Here is a 19,235-nt window from a genome sequence, read left to right as displayed (position 1 = left end):
TGTAGAACTGGAACTAAGGGCAAGGAAAGCAAATATTACCTTTATTTTTGAATGATGAACATTAATGGTCATTGAAAATTGATTTTTCCATCCCTGATGCCTAAACCATGGAACTGATCCTGCCCTGGGTCTCTGGGCAGAGTGAAGATGCTTTTGTGCCTAGAATAGTACCTAGCATATACTAGGTGCACCACCTCAAATGTTGAATGAGTGAGTGAAGGAATGAACATTGGGGGTATATTAGTTAGGACTCTTTGTTACAAATAGCACAATCTCAACTTAAACTGATTAAACAGAAGTAGAAAATATTGCCTGACGTAATTGAAAAGTCTAGGGGTAGATGCCTTCAGGCGTGGCTAGATCCAGGCCTGCAAATGATTACTGGGGAACCTCTCTCTTTCCGTATCTCAGATCTGGCTTTCCTATATGTTGTTTTCCATCTTAGGCAGGCTCTTGGGAGCAGGTGATGGCAAAGATGGTTACAGCAGTTCTGGTCTCACATTCTACCAGCTGAGTAATCCTTGCAGAGAAAGACATCCTAGACTTGGCCTGGGCTAGGGAATGCACCCATTTCTGAACCAATCACTGAGACCAAAGTGATCCGCTAGTTTCATTGGCCAGGCCTGTGTATGGTTGCCCCCTGGAGCCAGGGTGTTGGGAAGACAAAGACTGAGGTTTGGAGAAGAGAGGTCACCGAAGGGAAGTGGAGGTGATGGTCCCTGAAGCAGAAGGAGCACGCACTGAGCAGGGGTAGACAGCTGACGTCTCTTACAGAGCTGGATGCCAAAGCGTCTTCCCATGGCATGTGAAGGATGCAGCAAGCTCATGTTTTAGAAGATGATCATGCTTAGAAACAACAGACACCAATTTGATCCTATACCCACAGAGAGTCGGCTTGAGGAATAATGATTGAACACAACCCCAATGAGTCAGCTCACCTGGAGTGGAGCTTACTCTATCCCCGACTGTGCACTAGGAGTCGACATTCTTGTTTGATCTGAACAGTCATCCTGGGGTCACTCATTATGCCCACTTTACAGATGAGGAGACTAAGTCTTCAGTTCAGGAATCCTCTTGAGCTCTCCTAGCTAGTAAGCGAAGGGGCAGATGATCCCACCCTCTTATTTCTGACTCCCTAGCTTGGGCACTTCTTGGGCCCATCTGTGTTGCTGGGCCTGCCATCTCTCAGATCTGCTTTTCCCCGTGATGCTTGCCCCTCGCCCCGGGGGTGGCACGGATGGCCACCCGCAGGCTTGGGTCCCCCCAGCCGAGCACTCCTCGCAGAGAGGCATTCATGGGTGCGCCAGGATGTGGCCTGAGAAGGTGAGGGGGAGGTCCCACGCCAGCCAGCCCCAGGCCATTGTGGTGAGTATGGTGTGGCCTGAAGAGTAATTCTTGAATTGACTGAACAAAATGGAGCCCTGGTCTTGAGCCCATGAACTTCCATCCTAAAAGGGAGGCGAACTTACAGTGGCTCCTCGGACCCTCAGTGGATTAAAGGAGAAGGAGTCAGACCTCAACGCCACAGGAACACCACCACCCTTCCGAGGTGGAAGGGCCAGACCCGGTCATCTGAAGGGAGAAGACTTGCTCTGAGGAGTGGGGCAGAGTTACCAAGAGCCTGGGGTGGTATTTGACAGACAACGTATCCTTGGATCCTGATGGGTGAGAAGTGGGTAGTATCCTCACTCCCTCCTGGTCCAAGTCCATCAGAACTGAGTTGAGTGCACTTGACTGCAAACGTCCATCCATCCTCTCACTGGAGGCCCAGGGCCTCCGCGGAGACCATCCTGAGGTCACTCTCACCCTCGCTCTCTTGGTGCTACACAGCTACCGTGTTTTGAGGACACAGGAAAGGATCCTGAATTTTCCCATAAATCTGCTTAGTTTAGGAACTATTTATATTCTCCATAGCTTTCAGGCATTGGGCAACTTTTTTTTTTTTTTTTTTTTTTTTGCAAACAGATCAGGTCTTTAACCTGGGTCAAGATTTATTCTCGTCGCTAGAGCTACATTCCAGTTTGCAAAGGGAATACTTCTGTGCGTGCATTGAACAGCTGTGTCCCTAGCAGGATGCCTGATTGAGAAGGAAGTTAACTTCATCTTAAGGACCAGTGCTTGTTGCGGATAGGGGGTTAGGCCTCTGAGCAGCCATTTTCTTCAGAACCCAGGGAAAACCAGCCCAGCTTGTCAGCTCTACTTCTGGGCCTCTTAGTGCTGCTCGGATCCTCCTCCAATAGCAAGAGCTGGCGGATTTTGGATGATCTGTGCCATTACACCAAAATATCCAATCCTGGGGGCTGTAGAAACAGCTAAGTTAACAAAGCCATCCAGCATCATACCCAGAACGGCAGTTTCTGAGCAGATGGCCTCACCATTCCTGTTTACCAACATGCAAGGCTCTGAGAAAAGAGAATCTAATTTACTAGAAACACCACACTTCAGGAGAAGGGAAAGAACAGGTGGTGTGTTCAACTTGTTCAGACAAAAAGTGAGACTGCAGAAGTAGAGCTTCTCATTGGTTCACCAATGGAATTCTATCATGAAATGACCATCATATATTGAGTTTATTTGTGCTCTAAAATATTTAAATATCAACATGCACTTTTCCATTGAGTGATTTCACGGGTCGTGCCCAACATAGAACTTGGACAGGAAATCCTTTGGCCTTGGTGCTTCTGTTTCATGGAAAAACCGCATAACGTGTGTCCGCTGCTTCCACACTTGAATTGTTTCTTCCAGTTCCATCTTTCCCTTAATGACCAGAAGATCAACCACCCTGGGGTCTATGACGTGGGCATTCTTCATAAACATTTCTCGGACTTTATCCCGTCCCTGTTTCACAGAGATGTCTAGCTGGAATAAATGCACAGTGTTCGGCACCTCCCGATACCAGGCGCGGTAGAGCTCGCGCACCCTCCGCTTGGCCTCGTTCATGTCCCGACTGAAAATGGGCTTCACCGAGGTGGTGGCCGCACCAGCAGCCCGGCGGAGGCCGCTCGCCGCCATCTTGCGAAAAGCTGGGCAACTTTTTAATCAAGGGTGTGAGGACTTTGAATACATGAATTTAAGTTTTAAAATAAAGGGAGAAAGAGAAAATGAAGACATTGAGTTAAAGAAGCAAACATGATAACTAGGAAGGGAGGGAGGTTTTAATCCACGCTAGTTTCTCTATACGGTTGTCAAATTTAGCTCAAAGATTCCTAGTAAAAAGGGAAATAGAATGTTTGCAAGTCCTTTCTGTCATAAAGGTAGAAATATGCCAATTTTGAAAGGTATACTTTTTTCTTCACATTAAATTCCAAAAGATGTATCTTGTGGGACATTTTATAGAACAAGATGTAAGCAGCAGAATGCTCCCCTGTACCCCCTATTACTACCCCAATAAAGGGTGAGGGCAAAACACAAAGTCTAAGTATTAAATATACCGTAGTTTCCTGGGGAAGGCAATACCATAAATGCCTGAATAGAAAGCAAACACGAAAATAAGATAATCTTTCGTTTGCTCAAACTGTTTTTTGGCTCTTTGAATATATAAACTCTCAGGGATATAGATAAAATAGTCTACATATACTATTTGATTTTATAATTTAATTACACACATTTAAAGTCACATATTGTATAAAATGGTATATTTAGAAATATATCACGTTTCCATTTCCATTTCAGGAAAACAATAGTATTCTAATTATATTCCTGTACGGTCCACTTCGGTGTCTTCCTCACTGGGGTTACATTTCGTGTCATCTCCCACGGTTTTCAGAGAATAATGACTTTGCTTCCTGCTAATGGGTGTTGAGCGACATCACCTTTCGAATTCCCATATTATGTCCCCGCTGGAAACGGCATCCCAAGCCCCACATACCCATTTGTCTGGTATCAGAGTCCCCCCCACCACCCCATTTATCTAACGGGGCGGATAAATTTGTGATCACCTCCTCACAAAGACCGATTGTGTAGATTTTTTAAATGATCTTTAAATGTCTTCAAACATTTGCAACTAGAAGGTCATTCCTTTGAGAATCGTGATCAAATTCCCTTGCCTTGTATTCTTTATTTAAACAGGTGACTCCTCTAAGCATCTAAACCCAGACTTGACCGAGGTCATTTCCTGCCATGTGTCTTCCCCAAACACTACTTTGAGGTTGAAAACGATGTAATTGAGAAGAACACCCTGTAACACAGGAGTCTTGGGCGGGACGACACTACGTTAAAGCATTTGCAGTCGTTCTGTCATATGGCCCTCGAGCAAGCGCTTAATCTGACCCTACTGCAGCCCCCCATCCTGAAGCCACCCCCCACTGGGAAATGCCACTGACTCAGAAGGGGGTGCCCTTCTGGGAAGCAGAGCCAGCCGTGCTTTGCTAGCTGCATGGTCTTGAGCAGGTCACGTAAACTTTGGGGCTTCCGTGTTCTCATGTGTGACATGAGGGGTTAGGCTGGATCAGAGAGGGGCCGGGGAAGCACCGGGGGCCACCCGACAGCTCCGTGTTTGGGGCAAGGGTTGGTGTTCTCACCTCGTTCCCAAGTCAACAGAGTAATTCTGCTTTGATCTACTTTATATAAAGGGATTCCAGGTAAAATTTCCTTTGAAGTAAAGATCCCTTTTTTTTAAATTTTAAAAACAGGGGGATAGGTCGTTACTGAGGTCTGCCTGCTCTGAAGTTGTCTGACCTCAAAGCCGTCAGGGTCATAGTTAAATCTTCCTGTTGATGTCTAATGAGGGTATGATGTGCCTGGTGATCGGGGCGGGAGTGTAGACAATGCCTGAGGGTTGGTGAGCTTATGCCATCTGGCAACACAGATGGTGGAGACTCCACCGTAAAGTCCCGCTTAGCTGGAACCCCATCATCCTAGAAAACCAGCTCATAATTTTATGAGAAAGAAGCAAATGACACGGCAGCAATGGTTCTCAAACTTTGCAGCATATTGGAATCACCTGGGGAGTTTTTAAAAATTCCAGTGTTCAGGGCATACTCCACGTTAATTAAAGCAAACTCTGGAGGAGGGACCTAAACATCAGTAATTTGTAAATTTCCCGATGTGAGTCTAATGTGCTGTCAAGTTTAAGAATAAGTGGCATTGGTACAGCCACTATGGGACACAGTATGACGGTTCTTCAAGAGAGTAGACATAGAATTACCATGTGATCCAGCAATCCCACTTCTGGGTATGTACCCAAAAGACCTAAAAGCATGGTCTCAAAGAGATGTCTGTACACCCATATTCATAGCAGCATTATTCACAATAGCCAAAAGGTGGAAACAACCCAAGTGCCCATCAATGGATGAATGGATAAACAAGATGTGATATATATGTACAAGGTGAGCTTCCTTAAAAAGGAAGAAATTCTAACACATGATACAGCATGGTTGAACCTGAAGGACATTACCCTAAGTGAAAGAAGCCAGTCGCAAAAGGCCAAATACTGTATGATTCCACTTATATGAGGTCCCTAGAGCAGTCACGTTCATAGAGACGGAAAGCAGAATGGTGGTTGCCAGGAGCTGAGGGTGGAGCAGGGTGGGGGTGTGGAATGGGGACTTGTTTAATGGGTTTAAGAGTTTCAGTTTTGCAAGATGAGAGACTTCTGGAGATCAGTCGCACAATAATGTGAATATACTTAACACTACTGTTAATACTTAAAAATGGTTAAGGTGGTAAATTTTATGCTACATGTATTTTACCACGATGAAATATAAAATAACATGAAAAGAATAAGTGGCATCACGTAATGCCTTGCTACTCAAAGTGCGATCCATAGGATGGGAGCGTCAACATCTTCCAGGAACTCTTTAGAAATGCAGCGTCTCAGGTCCCCTCCAGACCTGCTGCATCTGAACCTGCATTTTTCTTTTTCTTTCTTTCTTTCTTTTTTTTTTTAGAAAGATAGTTCCACTATCACGGTGGGAATTTTATTTATTTTTTTAAATTTATTTTTTGCTATGTTGAATCTTCGTTGCTGCGCGAGTGGGGGCTTCTCTCGTTGCGGAGCACGGCCTCTAGGCACGCGGGCTTCAGTACTTGCGGCACGTGGGCTCAGTAGTTGTGGCTCGCGGGCTCTAGAGTGCAGGCTCAGTAGTTGTGGTGCACGGGCTTAGTTGCTCTGCGGCATGTGGAATCTTCCCAGACCAGGGCTCAAACCCGTGTTCCTTGGCAGGCGGATTCTTAACCACTGCGCCACCAGGGAAGTCCCTGAACCTGCATTTTTCAACAAGACCCCCCGTGTGGTTGGTGCGTGCATTAGTCTTTGAGAAGTGCTAGTTGCGATGGACCGAATATTAGTCCAGGGTTTAGAAGATGGAGCAGACAAGGTTATTCGTCCACCCGGCACCCACCTCCTCCCTTCCTACTTCCTGGAGACCCCAGCATTCTCCAAGTAGCCGTGTGCTCGGGAGGATGACCTCATACACTCCCCCCACCCCATGGTCTTACTCCCCCGGCCAATGACTGGTGTCGGGCTGGGCATGTGGCCTGGTTTCGGCCAATAGAAGGAAGGGAAGTTCTGCTGTAGAGGTTCTGGGAACACCAAAGCAGAAATGACCTCTCCTTCCTTTCGAAGTTCTCATGTCAGGATGGGACCCGAGCAAATTCTATAGGCATCTCGGGACCTTGGGGGCAGCTAGACTGGTACTTGAAAAACGGAGCCACTGACTGACAAAATCCTGGGTCCACCTCACCAATGGATTTCTGATTATGTGAGATTAGAAATGTATTTATTGTTTAAGACAGTTTGAGCCAGGGTTCTCCATTCCTTGTAGCCCAGGGTTCCCCATTCCTTGTAGCCCAGGGTTCCTCAGCCTTGACGCTCTGGATGTTTGGGACAGCATAATTCTTTGTTGTGGAAGGGCTGCTGTGTGCATTACAGGATGCGTGGCAGCAACCCTGACCTCTGCCCATCAGACGCCAGTGGCACTCCCGCCCCCCCAAGCTGTGACATCGTGTCTCCAGACGCATTGCCCCATGTTTGGAGGGGGTGAAAAGTGGCCCCCAGTTGAGGACCACTGTTGCAAAGGCACCCTAATGAGTGCAAAGACCTTTCCTCGGTGGTCTGTGAGGAGGGTAAAAATCGCCGTCTATGCTCCACAATGTCTCAAGGATCCAGGTGTGTGAGAAAAGCAAACACACAGGTGTTGCTAATGACTGGCTGTCTTTGATGCTGCTGGTGCTTTGATAACAATGTTGTACTTTCCATTTATTCTTTGAATAGGCAGAGATGTTTAACTTAACAGATGGCCAGTGTGGATAGGGAGTGGAATTTTCCCTGGGCAAAGTTGGTGACCCGGCCAACACTCTCTCGGGCTTTTCCTCCCGCTCAGAAATCCTGATCTCTTACCGCCAGGCCCTGAGCTGGGCCACCAACCCCGACTCACCGTCCCACGAGGTGATGGGCGCTGCAGATTCACGCGGTATCGCGTTTTCACAGATTGAGAGATGTTCATATTTAACTGCTGAAGAGAGAGATCTGTGTCCTCCATGTAATGTTGTATTCGCAGCTCACACATCCGTGGATTTGAGACTCGCAGAGTCGGGGGCTTCTAGACAAGAATCAGTCGACACACCGAGACCACTTTCCTTAGGAGCCCCCTGGCCCTGAAAATCAGTGCATTTGGATTCATCACTCCTTGGAGAGTTTAGTTTCATCCAAAATGTTCCCTGGGGCAGGAAGGCTTACAAGGGGAGCTGGGCTTTACAGGAAGGTCTGGAGGAGAGATGGGAGCATGGGGACGGGCTGGGGGACCAGTGCTGTGAAAGCCACAGATGCTTCTGTGGTAGAGGTCAAGTGTTTCCCGTGTGCCAGTGCAGTACTCAGCACTGGGGCTGGGTGCGGAGCAAAGGCCGTTTGGGAGGTGCTGAGGCCCTTGGGGGCCTCACAGCCTACTGGGGAGTATGTGGAGGGTGCTGGGTTTCTCTCCTACCCTCAGCCCGTATGGTGGCCATTTCCCCAGGTAAGTGCCCCCAGGAACACGGCGACTACCCTGATTTTGTGTCCCATCCCCGCCCCTGCAGCCTGTGTGCTTTGCAGGTCACTAACCTGCTTTCTGAACCAGAGGGAAGACACATGTATCAGGCCGTAGTCAATGTCTTAGGCCTGACGTACGATGATTTGACTGGAGAAGGCACACATTCACAGCTTCTGGGGGAAAAGCAGTGTTTTCCTTTGGGGGAGGGGGCGTGGCTTGCAGGCCCGGCTGCAGCCCGATTATTTCCAAATAGGAGTGGAGCTGAGGGCTGAGCCGATGAACCAAGGGAGGCAGAGTCGAGAGTCACAGGGAAATCAAGCGGGAGCCTTGATCAGACCACATGTGACCCACCTCGGGACATTTAGGTGGCACATGCTAGTAAACCTCCGTTAAGTGCAAGCCAGCTGGAACTGGATTTTCTGTTGCTTGCATCATAAACTAGGGAGCAAACCTCCAGTGGGGACTGGCTGAGAGGACGCATCCAGGCAGAGAGGAGTGAGGGTGTCTTCACACAAACGAAGAGGACAGTGACCCTCGTGTAGGGAAATGGCTGGTTCTGGTAGGCCCGCTTCACCCGGGGACACAGGCCTCATGTGTATGGAGACTCGACATCTGGAGATCGACAGGATATTCAGGACGCTGGGTACCTCTGCATCCTCATTAAGGCCCTAGGAGACTCACATCCAGGGGGAAGGTGGCCCATTGGCGGGGTGAGAGGGGTGAAAATACAGCTTTGCTAAGAGAGGGCGTTTCTGCCTGTGGCTTGAGCAAGTCCTGCTGGGTTGGAAAAGCTGACTTTTCTGGCTGAATTTAGAACGCAGGCAACCAGTCAGATGACTTAACAAGAGAAAGGATTAGGGCCCCGGAAGAACACTGCCCCAGTTCCCAGGTGTCTCCCGAGCCTCTTGTCTGAAGGATGTCACGCTTGATAAAGGGGACAATTGCCTTGCTGTGAAGATGCAGCTGGGATGCAGTGGGGCAAGGAGCAGATCTGGGGCACCTCCCCACCTCGGAGATGTAGTTAGATGTCCCCAGTCTGAGGAGCAGGGCAGCAGGCAGGGCACAGATCAAGGATACAGACCTGTGAAGATCTCCACTCAACCACCAGCCCATGGACTTGAACAGAAGAAACCCAGTAAATTCTGAAGGGGGCTGAGATGCCAAGGAAACTGGCCAAGTAGTGGCCTGAGATTGCCCATCCCTCAGGGAGATCCCTGAGCTTGTGCCCACAAGAAGTGGGGTGCTACAACAGTGACTCTCCTTGGGAGGCATCAACACCAAGCCCCTCAGATGTTAACAAGGCAGTGGATGGGGACCCACCCAAACCCAGAACTGGGGACCACCATCTTGTCTGCTGGAGGAGCTGGCTTTACCACAAGGGCAAGGAATCCTCAATATTTCCTCAATACCGTATGTGCTATCGACCAATGGCAACTGAGTGTGTTTCCCACCTTCTCCTTCTCCAAATGGAGAATTCCCCTTCTGGAAATTCTTACTGCAGCTATCCTGGTTTGTCCCATCGTTGCTGGCTATGTTGATGATGATGAACTTCAGAATTTAGTTCATAGGTTACCATCCCTTGAGTAGCTACTTCCAGACATGATGGGGAGTATGATGCATCTCAGAGAAAATATGAACTTGAGTTTGAATCCAGCAACTGGATGAATCATAGAGCTCCACCCTTTAGGGGAGGGGTGAGTCTATTTCAGCCAAGCGTGGGTATTTTTGATGGTTACATAAGGGAAGGAGAGTGTACCAATGTTAGTTCATCAAAGGGGTGGACCATAGTGGGACGTTATGGTTACTGCCTTCACACCCACCTGCCCTTCTCTGGATAATCATCCTGATTTTGTGCAGGCAACTGTACTTGAACTCACAGCTTGTACAGCTTAGAGAAAGCGGACTCCACTCCCAGATCCAGGACTGGACATACGGCCGGATGAGGCTCTGCTTGGAACTCCCCAGAAACAGTTTCTCTCTCTTTAGAAACTTCTTCTTTTGGGGTTGAGATGTTGGGGGGGGCATGAGTGCTGGAGCAGCCATTTCATCACCATGAGGGGAACCAACCCCAACCGAAACCAACACAGGGAAGAAAAGCTGAAAGAATCAGAGAAAAGGATCTGCAACCCTGATGGTACCAGACTCACCCTCACTCTTGGGCTTCTGACTTATATCATGTCTTCTTTAATATTTGAGCCAGTTAGAGTTTTCTGTTCCTGCAACCAAACAACCAGCTATTACAGAATGAGATAAAAGCTAAAATAAAAATATGAAAAAAATGTTGGCGAAGGTAGGTTCACTGGCTAAGAGAAGCAGGCTGTTTCTTTAAGCATTTAGGGTGGGAAGGTTGGCAAGGAACCCATCAGAGCTCTTAGCATCAATCCCACCCTTTTCATGGGGATTTATTGGGCTTATCTGAGACCATCACTAACGTCCCCACCTAACCCGTGCAGGTGGGGATGCGTATGTATAGCTTTCAGAGCAGGGCGTTGCACCTGGTATCTAAAAGTCCCCAATAAATGTTGGGTGGTGGGAGAATACTCGCCGTCTGTTGGCCCCAGCCCCCCACCCCCAGAAGGCCGAGGGAGTTCCCCAGCTTCCTAACCGTCTCCCTCCCCATGGCTGTTGCAGAACATGGACCACATGTCTCCCAGGCTGAGAGCCTTCCTCTCTGAACCCATTGGAGAAAAGGATGTTGCCTGGGTAGACGGGGTCAGCCGTGAGCTTGCAATCAATCTGTGCACCAAAGGTTTCAACAAGGTAATTCCTCTTTTCTTGTTTCTCCGACTTCTCTTTCAACCTGTATTCCCCTAATCCTGCCAGATGGCAGCCGGTGCCACGTGTCCCTGCCAGTGGCTGTCAGAGAGCAAAGCTGCCACTTGGCCGGGCGCCACATGCTTGGCCAGAGGCTACTGACCCCGCATGCTTGGGCAGCCGCCAGGGTCCACAGATAATGGGCAAATCGAATCACTGTGGCTCAGGGCAGCTGGGCTGTGCATGATTCACTTGGTGTTCAAACACCCAGGGGTAGACAGAAGTGAGCCGGCCGCCGAAGTCTGGGGCCGAGCTGTCAGGATGGATGATTTGGGTGCACTCCCCACCCCCATGAAGAGACTTGGGGGTCTCTTGTCCTATCAGGCCCTGGCAGGTGGAGTCATAGCAGCCTGGTGTCTACACCAGAGTACGAGGAAGTGAGTTATTCTAAGATGTCACTAGCAGTCCGAGAACAGCCTCAGTGATGGCCAATGGAATCGGAACGTTCTCTTCTATGCAACTGTTTCTATGGTGCTATATTATATAAGGCTGCACGAACCTTAGGAGAGGATGGGGGATATTCCCAAAGAGAACCCAGAGAAAGTGAGCGGGTGGGAATTCACAGGAGCATTGCACACTCGGTCGAGAGAGGCACCACCAGCAGAGGTACTGCTGCTCGTTCCCTTCGGCTTTAGAGTCAGCCCTCACCCCTGGGCGGGAAGAGGCTGCAGAGACGCCCAGGGAGGCGGGGAACCGCTGAGTGCGCAGCTGACGGTGAGATTGGTTTGCACCGGCCCAGCGCACGGCCGAGTCCAGAGGGCAGCTGGACGACTGGGTCTGTGGTTTTCTGATTGACACGCTGCCCTGCGCCACTTGTTAAACATTCTGAATATCACCCGAATCTACCACAATCTAATACCCAATAGGTGGGATTGTCAGGAAGACGGATTGAGATAGATTTGCTTCTTTCCTCCCAGATAAAGCAGAGAGGACCATTCCCAAGCAGAGAGTAAAGCAGGCAAGCCTGATTAGGGAAGACATTTTAAATTAAAAATTATTTTTTAGAAGAAATGATCGTCCCTTTTACTTTTCTATTGTGGTATAACATATCCACACTGATGTGATAGGTTCAGCTCAGTGAGTTTTTACATAGATATACATGCATAGATCCACCACCCGGGTCCGGTGATCAGGATCCTCGAGAATTCCAGAAGGTTCCCCTGTGTCTCTTGCCAGTCAACTCCACCCCCCACTCCCAGAAGTCACCGCCATTCTGGCTTCTACCACCATTGGTTTAATGTCTCCATAGTTGTGAGGTTTTGTTGTTGTTCAGCCATACTCATCGTTCAAAAAATATTTTAATTTACATACGGTAAATTTCACCTTTTTTAGTACACAGTTCTGCAAGTTTTGACAAATGCATGTAGTCAGGTAGCCACTACCACAATCGCGGCCTAGAACAACCCCATTATGCCAACATGTTCCCTTTACCCTTCACATTTCCCACCTTCAGCCCCTGGCAACTACTGATTTGTTTTTTGTCCCTATAGTTTTGCTTTTTCCAACTTGTTTCAAGTGACTATAGGTAGGATGAGAGGCATATTAAAGATAAAGGAATGAATGAATAATGGGAAGTTTTCAGGCATCCGAGAACTTGCTACACAGAGTCAGGGCTATAGGGAAGGAGGAACTGGCCAGGTCCCTGGAGATCTGCTCCTCTGTGTTTCCCACCTCCTGGCTAGCTGTGACCAGCCCTCCCCTTTTAGGCTCTACTCATTCCAAGGGCCACTCATTCCAAGGGCCACTAATTCCAGGCACTGATGCCAGGGGTTCACCTTTTCCTTTGCTTTGAGCCCCTCACCCACCTGTGAATGAGATGAGAGGTCGCTGTCTCCACTTTACAAACGAGGAGACAGAGGCTCTGGAAAGTGAGTGACTTGATCAAGGTCCTGAGTGAGGACAAGAACGGCCATAGATCATATGGTCACAAACCAGGCAAGAAGATCAGGACCAGGAGGTCACCCTGGCAGGGAGGGGGCTTACACTGAGATTTGGTGATGAGACCCTGAATCGAGTGCTGGAGCCTGGCTGGGCCTATAAAAGGATTCAGGAGGAGACCCCAGTGTCGCAACCTACAAGATGAGCAGGTGCTTCTGGGGGGGCCGGGGCTGTGGGCGGGGCCAGCAGTAAGAGGCAGGCAGATCCCGACAGGGCGGCCGGCTCAGATGTAGCAAAAGAAACACAGGTTCCTGTAGTGCTGTCCATAGGCTTTATTTTTTAGAGCAGTTTTGGGTTTACAGCAAAACTGAGAAGAAAGTGCTGAGAGGTTCCGTATACCCCTGCCCCCATACACAGCCTCCGCATTATCGGCATCCCCACCGGAGTGGTAGGTTTCTTACGGGAGAACCTACACTGACACGTTATCTCCCCGAGGCGCAAAGTTGACATTAGGGCTCACGCTTGGTGTAGCGCATCCTGTGGGTTTGGACAAACGAGTGATGACAGGTATCCACCATGGTGATGTCCTACAGATCGCTTCTCTGCCCCACAATCCTCTGAGCTCCTGGGTTTTCACGCCCTGCCTGCAGGAGGCCTGGGCATGGCAGGCCCCTCCCCAGGCTGGGGGTCCCTGGGGTTTCTTGGCTGTGAGCAGAGATCCCCTCAGGCTCCACCCCTGCTCATGGTGGCTTCCTTGGCCTGTCCCATGGGTCCTGGGACTTTCGGAGGACCTGCTGGGATGCAGACGTGTGAGGCTGCCCTCAGCCCTGCCTGCCCTCAGCCCTGCCTGCCTGGGCCCCTCACTCACCGCTCCCGAGACACCGGATGCTGGAACCCAAGGAGATGGGACACCAGCCCCACCCTGGGAGCCCAGTGTGCATCTGGGGGGGTCGATCGTCCCTCTAGGGCTGTGGACCTGGACAGGGGCAGGCATGGAGGCACCTTCTCAAGCTCCCACCAGCCTCTAAATCGAGTAATTTCTCCTTGATGCCTGCCCCACACAAGTCAAACTTTCATTTCTTCTTCTACAGAGGCATGAAGTGCTTGGCGGGGTTGCCCCTATATCTCTCTACAGTTTCCCAGAACTTTGTCTGTGGCTTGAACAGTTCTCTGGCTCAGTTGCAGTCCCGACTTTCCAAACTATGGATTCACCCAAGTCTCAAAAGTCAAAAATGTGGCTGCGTTTTCTCTGGGTTTTTTCGTGCCTGCCCTTCCCTGGGGCTGACAGCTTCGGCCTGACGATCTACATCTTGGCCGTCCAGCAAGGCGGCCATGGGCCACTTGTACCTGTTGAGTACCATCTGAATTGAGTTGTGATATAAATATAAAATACACACGGCCGCGTTGAAGACTCAGTGCCAAACAAACAAAAAAATGGAAAGCATCTCATCAATAATTTTTTAATTGATTACATGTTGAAATGATAATAATTTAGATATATGGGAAAAAAATAAAAATTATTAGAATTCATTTCACCTGTTCTTTCCCCCTTTTGCTGTGGCTTCTAGAAAATTAAAAATTACACGTGTGCTGGCCCACATTAGATTTCTACTGGACAACGTTGGTCTAGATTTAACGGTGAAAGGGCTGCAAAGGTGAAAGGAATGACCAGAAGAGGGAAAATACATCGTGCTCAAGATGCTCAAGGTGTCTGCGCCGGGTCTAGCTCCGCCTTATATTCTTCTGTCCCTCCACCCTCACCCCCATGCTCCACCAGACTGTTCATGAACCACAAACACATGGGGACCACCCTCCCGCGGACCCAAGGCCCCTCTTAAAATGAACTTTTGTCTCCTTCATGGGCCCACTCATGGCCCACCCCCTCCAGAAGCAAGCCCTCCTTCCGCCCACCCACTCTGGCCGGACAGGCTGCTGTTTCTAAACACTGAGTACCCAGTGGACCCCTTGCTGTCACATCCAAACTATTGATTGTTTTTTCCACGCGTTCTGTTAGAGGCACAGCTCCCTTTGGTGTCCTCCCGTATCTTCTCTGAAGAAAGGATTGTTCTGGGTTTCTTGTACTCCTCCTCTCCCTATGAAAACCCAACGGGAAGGGGGTGAATTTCCAGGTGCTCAGTAAATTCAGAGTCATGGGCAGTGCCCTGTGGGGTTACTCCAACAGCGTGGAAGTAAGTTTCACATCCCACAGAATCTGGTTTGGCTCAGTACTCTTTGAAGACCCTACAAAGTCATAACCATGAGCCTAAATCTTCCTTCTGAAAGTTACTTGGAAGATGAGGGAGCAGCAAATGTTCTGGATGCCCACCTGCTCCCCGAGCCTTTCTCACCTAATAGAACCAGCACCTGACGTTTGCTCCATGTCAGGCACTGATCTGAGTGCTTTACATATACTTATTTCATTTAATTACCAAAACATCCCATAAAGTATACTATTTCGTCTCTATTTTACCGATGAGAAAACAGGCACAAAGCAGCCAAGTGCATCACTCAAAGTCACTCAAGGTTAGAGAGACAAAATCTGAATCTGGCAGACAGGCTCTGGGGTGGGCAGTAGGGCAACGGACCCCACCCCCCAGCCCTGCCTGATGCCCGGACCCTACAAGGAGTCAGTCACAGAAGCTTGGGGTTACCCTATGCAGGGTTGCCAGGTAAAATACAGCACGCTCAAATTAAATTTGAGTTTCAGTTAAACAATGTCTTAGTGTAAGTGTGTCCTAGGGAGACAGGCAGGAGGAAGAAAGCACAGTGGATTGAACATTCACGCTTCAGACGAGGAGTTTTACACTGGAAAGACTGACAGAGGCTGGATTTGCGAGGTTGTCTTTGGCACTCAGTGGCCCTGAAGGCTGAAGAGCCAACGTCCAGTTAGAGAAAAAGAAAGTTGTTCATCACACAACGAAGCCTGGTGGTGCTGTAAAGTCCATTCACCACGGGCGCTGAGGGGATGGGAACTGGCAGGGTGTAAGCTTGACAGTGAGGGGCCGAGACTACGTGTCTCTGTTTGAAAGGCCGGGTGTCATAATGGAGGTGGAAATTTTTTTTTTTGGCCGCTCCACGCGCCATGGGGGATCTTAGTTCCCTGACCAGGCATCGAACCTGCGCTGCCTGCAGTGGAAGCACGAAGTCTTAACCACTGGACCGCCAGGAAAGTCCCTGAAATTTTTAATGAGCGTGGACCAGGACCTAATCTGCGGGCCCAGTGCAAGATGAAGATGGGCGGCCCCTTGTTGAAATTCATCAGGAATTTCAAGATGGTGGCAGCATAGCAGCAAACCAAGTGGGGCTCTGAGCGCAGGGCCTGTGTGACGGCATTTGTCACTCACCAGGGACCCCGGACTCAAATATTGCTACTGTTTTGCAAGGAACAGGCACGGCACACCGGAGGCTGGTCCAGACCTGCTCACGACTGGGATGTGGAGTTGACGGTAGTCTTCCCTCGAGCTGCCATCCTGCCACACGGGCAAAGGCTGCCTCGGGAAGGAATGAACGTCCCTGGCCAGGGTGGCGGGAGGTGGGGACCGTCTGTCAGGGTATCTGCGTCACTCTCCCTGCAGCCAGGTTTTTGTGAGCTTTGGCCCAAGGAGGCAGAGGGTGGCTCCTCTTCCTCCTGGTTAGGGGCTCGCTCTCTAGAGCCCGCAGAGAAACCCAGGGGGCTTCCTTCCATCAGGGCCATGATGGGAGCCTACGACTCCTGCTTCCCTGGGGAGCAGGGAGAAGCAGGCCCGACTTCCCAAGAGAAAGGGCAGACGGGAGCATCAAGTTGCCACTTGGGTCTGGAGGCCCTCTTGCCTGTGGCTTTCCTGGAAAGTTTGCCTCTGGTCCTGCGAGCCACGAGGTCCCTGGCATCCTGGCTGCGTGGAGGGACATGGAAGCTCTGGTTACCAGAGCAGCCGATGCCAGACCTCAGAATGGCGGAGGTGCCAGGCCAGGCCGCGGATGGGTGGGGTGTGCTGGAATGGGGCCGAAGACAGGCGTCTTACCTCCAGGGTTCTCAGTGACCCATCTGGAGAATGGACGGGGCGCATGTCAGGATCCGAAGCAGAAAAACATATCAGGGGTCTGAGCCTGCCCACGGTGCTCAAAAGCGTCACTTACTACCACTATCATCGATGTTCTCTCTCCTGGGACAAAGCTCTGCACCTCCCATACCTACTGCAGCAACGGGCTCAATCAACATTCAGTAAATGTTCATTTTTTAAAACGTTGAATTAAAAAACATCTCAGGGACTTCCCCGATGGCGCAGTGGTTAAGAATCTGCCTGCCAATGCAGGGGAGACGGGTTCGAGCCCTGGTCCGGGATGATCCCACATGTCGCGGAGCAAATGCGCCCATATGCCACAACTACTGAGCCGGCACTCTAGACCCCGCGAGCCACAACTACTGGGCCCACATTCCACAACTACTGAAGCTTGCGCGCCTACAGCCCATGCTCCACAACAAGAAAAGCCACTGCAATGAGAAGCCCGCACACTGCAACGAAGAGTAGCCCCGACTCGCTACAACTAGAGAAAGCCCGCGTGCAGCAACGAAGACCCAGCGCAGCCAAAAATAAATAAATTAATAAATTAATTAATTTTAAAAAAACACACACAGTAAAATCACCCCTGAAAAGACGAGGATGCTGACAAAGTAAAATGAGATCATTCTAATCAATTACACCGCTTTTTCAAAAAGATGATTAAAGTAGCAATTTAAAATGACCATGAAATCCTAGCTTTTGTCTCTTTTCAACAACAGGATCTGGCCTAAAAATTTTTTTAAAACCCCAAACTCCAATGCTTGGGTATATTTTATGACTGGAATTCAGCTTTTATTTAATTTGTCTTTTAAAAAATGCGTTCATTTTGGTTAAGATGAAGTTTGCTTGGTTTTATGTAAGTGAAATACATAGACGCCAGTGGGTTTTCCTGGAGGGGGCCCAGGACTCAAGGCCTGGACACTGGTTCCCATTCATTCCAGGGCCGGAGAGCCGGGCACTGAACGTGGCCTTCCCCGTTCATGTCCCGGCCAGTCTGTGGCCTTGGATGTCTCTCTCTCCTTGTGGCCCTTGCCCCTCATGACTATCAGTGATGAAACAGCACGAGAGGAATGAAAAGCTGTGGGACCAGGACTCAGAAAACCAGAGAACACTGTACAACTTTGACTTGTGGGGCACTTAATCTTTACATGTGTTTTTCATCCAGAGAGACCCTTCAGAAGGGGAAAAGGGGCAAGGTTCAGCGTGCTTGATACCTTGTCTGCTCCTCCCACAGGGCTGCAGGTCTTCCAGGACCAAAAAGGAATTTGCATTTCTCCACTGGTCTCACACTGAATTCACTTAATCCAATTTGCAGGGTGGGGCGGGGCAGATGAAGGGCCTTCGGAAGATGCAGAAACTGAACCCCAGGCTCTGCAGGTTCTCACTTCGGGTTAAGTGAGTTGCCTGGAGTCACGCGGCGGGTTTGCAAAAACAAACTGATGCTAAGGTGCCCTTCACCTGCCAGTCCCAGGTGCAGTGGTTCTCAGTTGAGGGAGATTCTGGCCCCTGGGGGACGCCTGGCAATGTCTGGAGATGGTCATGATTGTCACAATTCAAGGTAGGGGGTGTACTGCTGGCATCTAGTGGGAACAGGCCAGGGACGCTGCTAAACTTCCAGCAGTGCACCTGAACACAGAATTATCCCAAATGCAACAGTGTCAAGGGTTAGAAACCCTGTGCTTGAACCATTGAGAAAGTGGCAGGGTGGGGAGCACCTCTAATTCCTGTGTGTGTTTCAAAGAGAGAAATATTAGATCCAAGGCCTGAAGGGAGCATCAGAGGTACACGAGGCTCTTGCTACTCAAAACATTGTTCCGGGACCAGCATTAGAAATGCAGAGTCTCAGGCCTCACCCCAGACTTACTGAGTCAGATCCTGCCTTTTTAACAAGATCTCAAGGACATGTTCAGGTTCCTTCCAGGCTAGACAGCCCCCCAAAGCCACCTGTAGAGATGGACATTTAACTTGACCTCACATCTCACCCAGGCCAGTGTCCGAATCCTCTTCGCCAGGGTCAGGGTTTCAGGGATAGCCCTTCTCCCTTGAATCTGACCTGTGCCCCCTCCTTTGATTTGCCAGGGGAGGAAGAGCACAGCTGAGTACGTTTCCCGTGTTCCTCCATGCAGGCCTACACCCTGTTGGGACAGTTCCTTCTGATGCACAAGAACGAAGCCGAGTTTCAGAAGTGGCTCATTTGCTGCTGCGGTGCCACCGAGTGTGAGGCCTGGGAGAGCTCGAACTGCCTGAAGGAGTGGTGCTCCTGCTTCCTATAGACCCTCCCCCGGCACTGCCACTAGGAAATGATACCTCTGCACTGACTCTGGGCTCCAAGTCGTTATTTTTCTTTTCCACTTTATTGACACACACTTGTTATAAAAAGTAGTTCAAGAATGTAAAGAAGGACAAACACAAGAAAAATGACCCCCAGATTCTACCACCCAGAAACGGCCATCATTCACCTTATTCACCAATATCATGCCAACTGTCTCTTAGCATAAATTTATCTAAAGGAATGGATAATTTTATTTAAAAATAGGAA

The 19,235-nt window shown here is 49.6% G+C and overlaps 2 protein-coding genes across 2 annotated transcripts in view; one reads left to right on the top strand and one right to left on the bottom strand.

Annotated features, from left to right (window-relative positions):
- Positions 1 to 19,014, top strand: part of BANF2 (BANF family member 2) — a 32,819-nt gene extending 13,805 nt beyond the window's left edge. The window contains exons 2-3 of the mRNA XM_036824234.1: positions 10,596 to 10,724; positions 18,823 to 19,014. Of these exons, the coding sequence (XP_036680129.1) occupies positions 10,599 to 10,724; positions 18,823 to 18,969 (273 nt within the window). The 5' untranslated portion in view covers positions 10,596 to 10,598 and the 3' untranslated portion in view covers positions 18,970 to 19,014. The remainder of the gene's footprint in view (positions 1 to 10,595; positions 10,725 to 18,822) is intronic.
- Positions 2,536 to 3,014, bottom strand: LOC118880572 (NADH dehydrogenase [ubiquinone] 1 alpha subcomplex subunit 6). The gene has a single exon (XM_036824233.1). It carries the CDS (start codon positions 3,007 to 3,009, stop codon positions 2,623 to 2,625), a length of 387 nt encoding a protein of 128 aa, XP_036680128.1. The 5' UTR covers positions 3,010 to 3,014; the 3' UTR covers positions 2,536 to 2,622.
- Positions 19,015 to 19,235: the final 221 nt, after the last annotated feature.

Source organism: Balaenoptera musculus, chromosome 15 (genome assembly GCF_009873245.2).
Source record: "Balaenoptera musculus isolate JJ_BM4_2016_0621 chromosome 15, mBalMus1.pri.v3, whole genome shotgun sequence".
NCBI classification, from domain to species: domain Eukaryota; kingdom Metazoa; phylum Chordata; class Mammalia; order Artiodactyla; family Balaenopteridae; genus Balaenoptera; species Balaenoptera musculus.
The sequence above is the reverse complement of the archived record's forward strand: the minus strand, read 5'-3'. Positions and strand labels throughout refer to the sequence as shown.

Bases quoted from the DNA above. Each gene is read 5' to 3' on its own strand.
- LOC118880572 (XM_036824233.1), bottom strand. From the start codon at position 3,009: ATGGCGGCGAGCGGCCTCCGCCGGGCTGCTGGTGCGGCCACCACCTCG.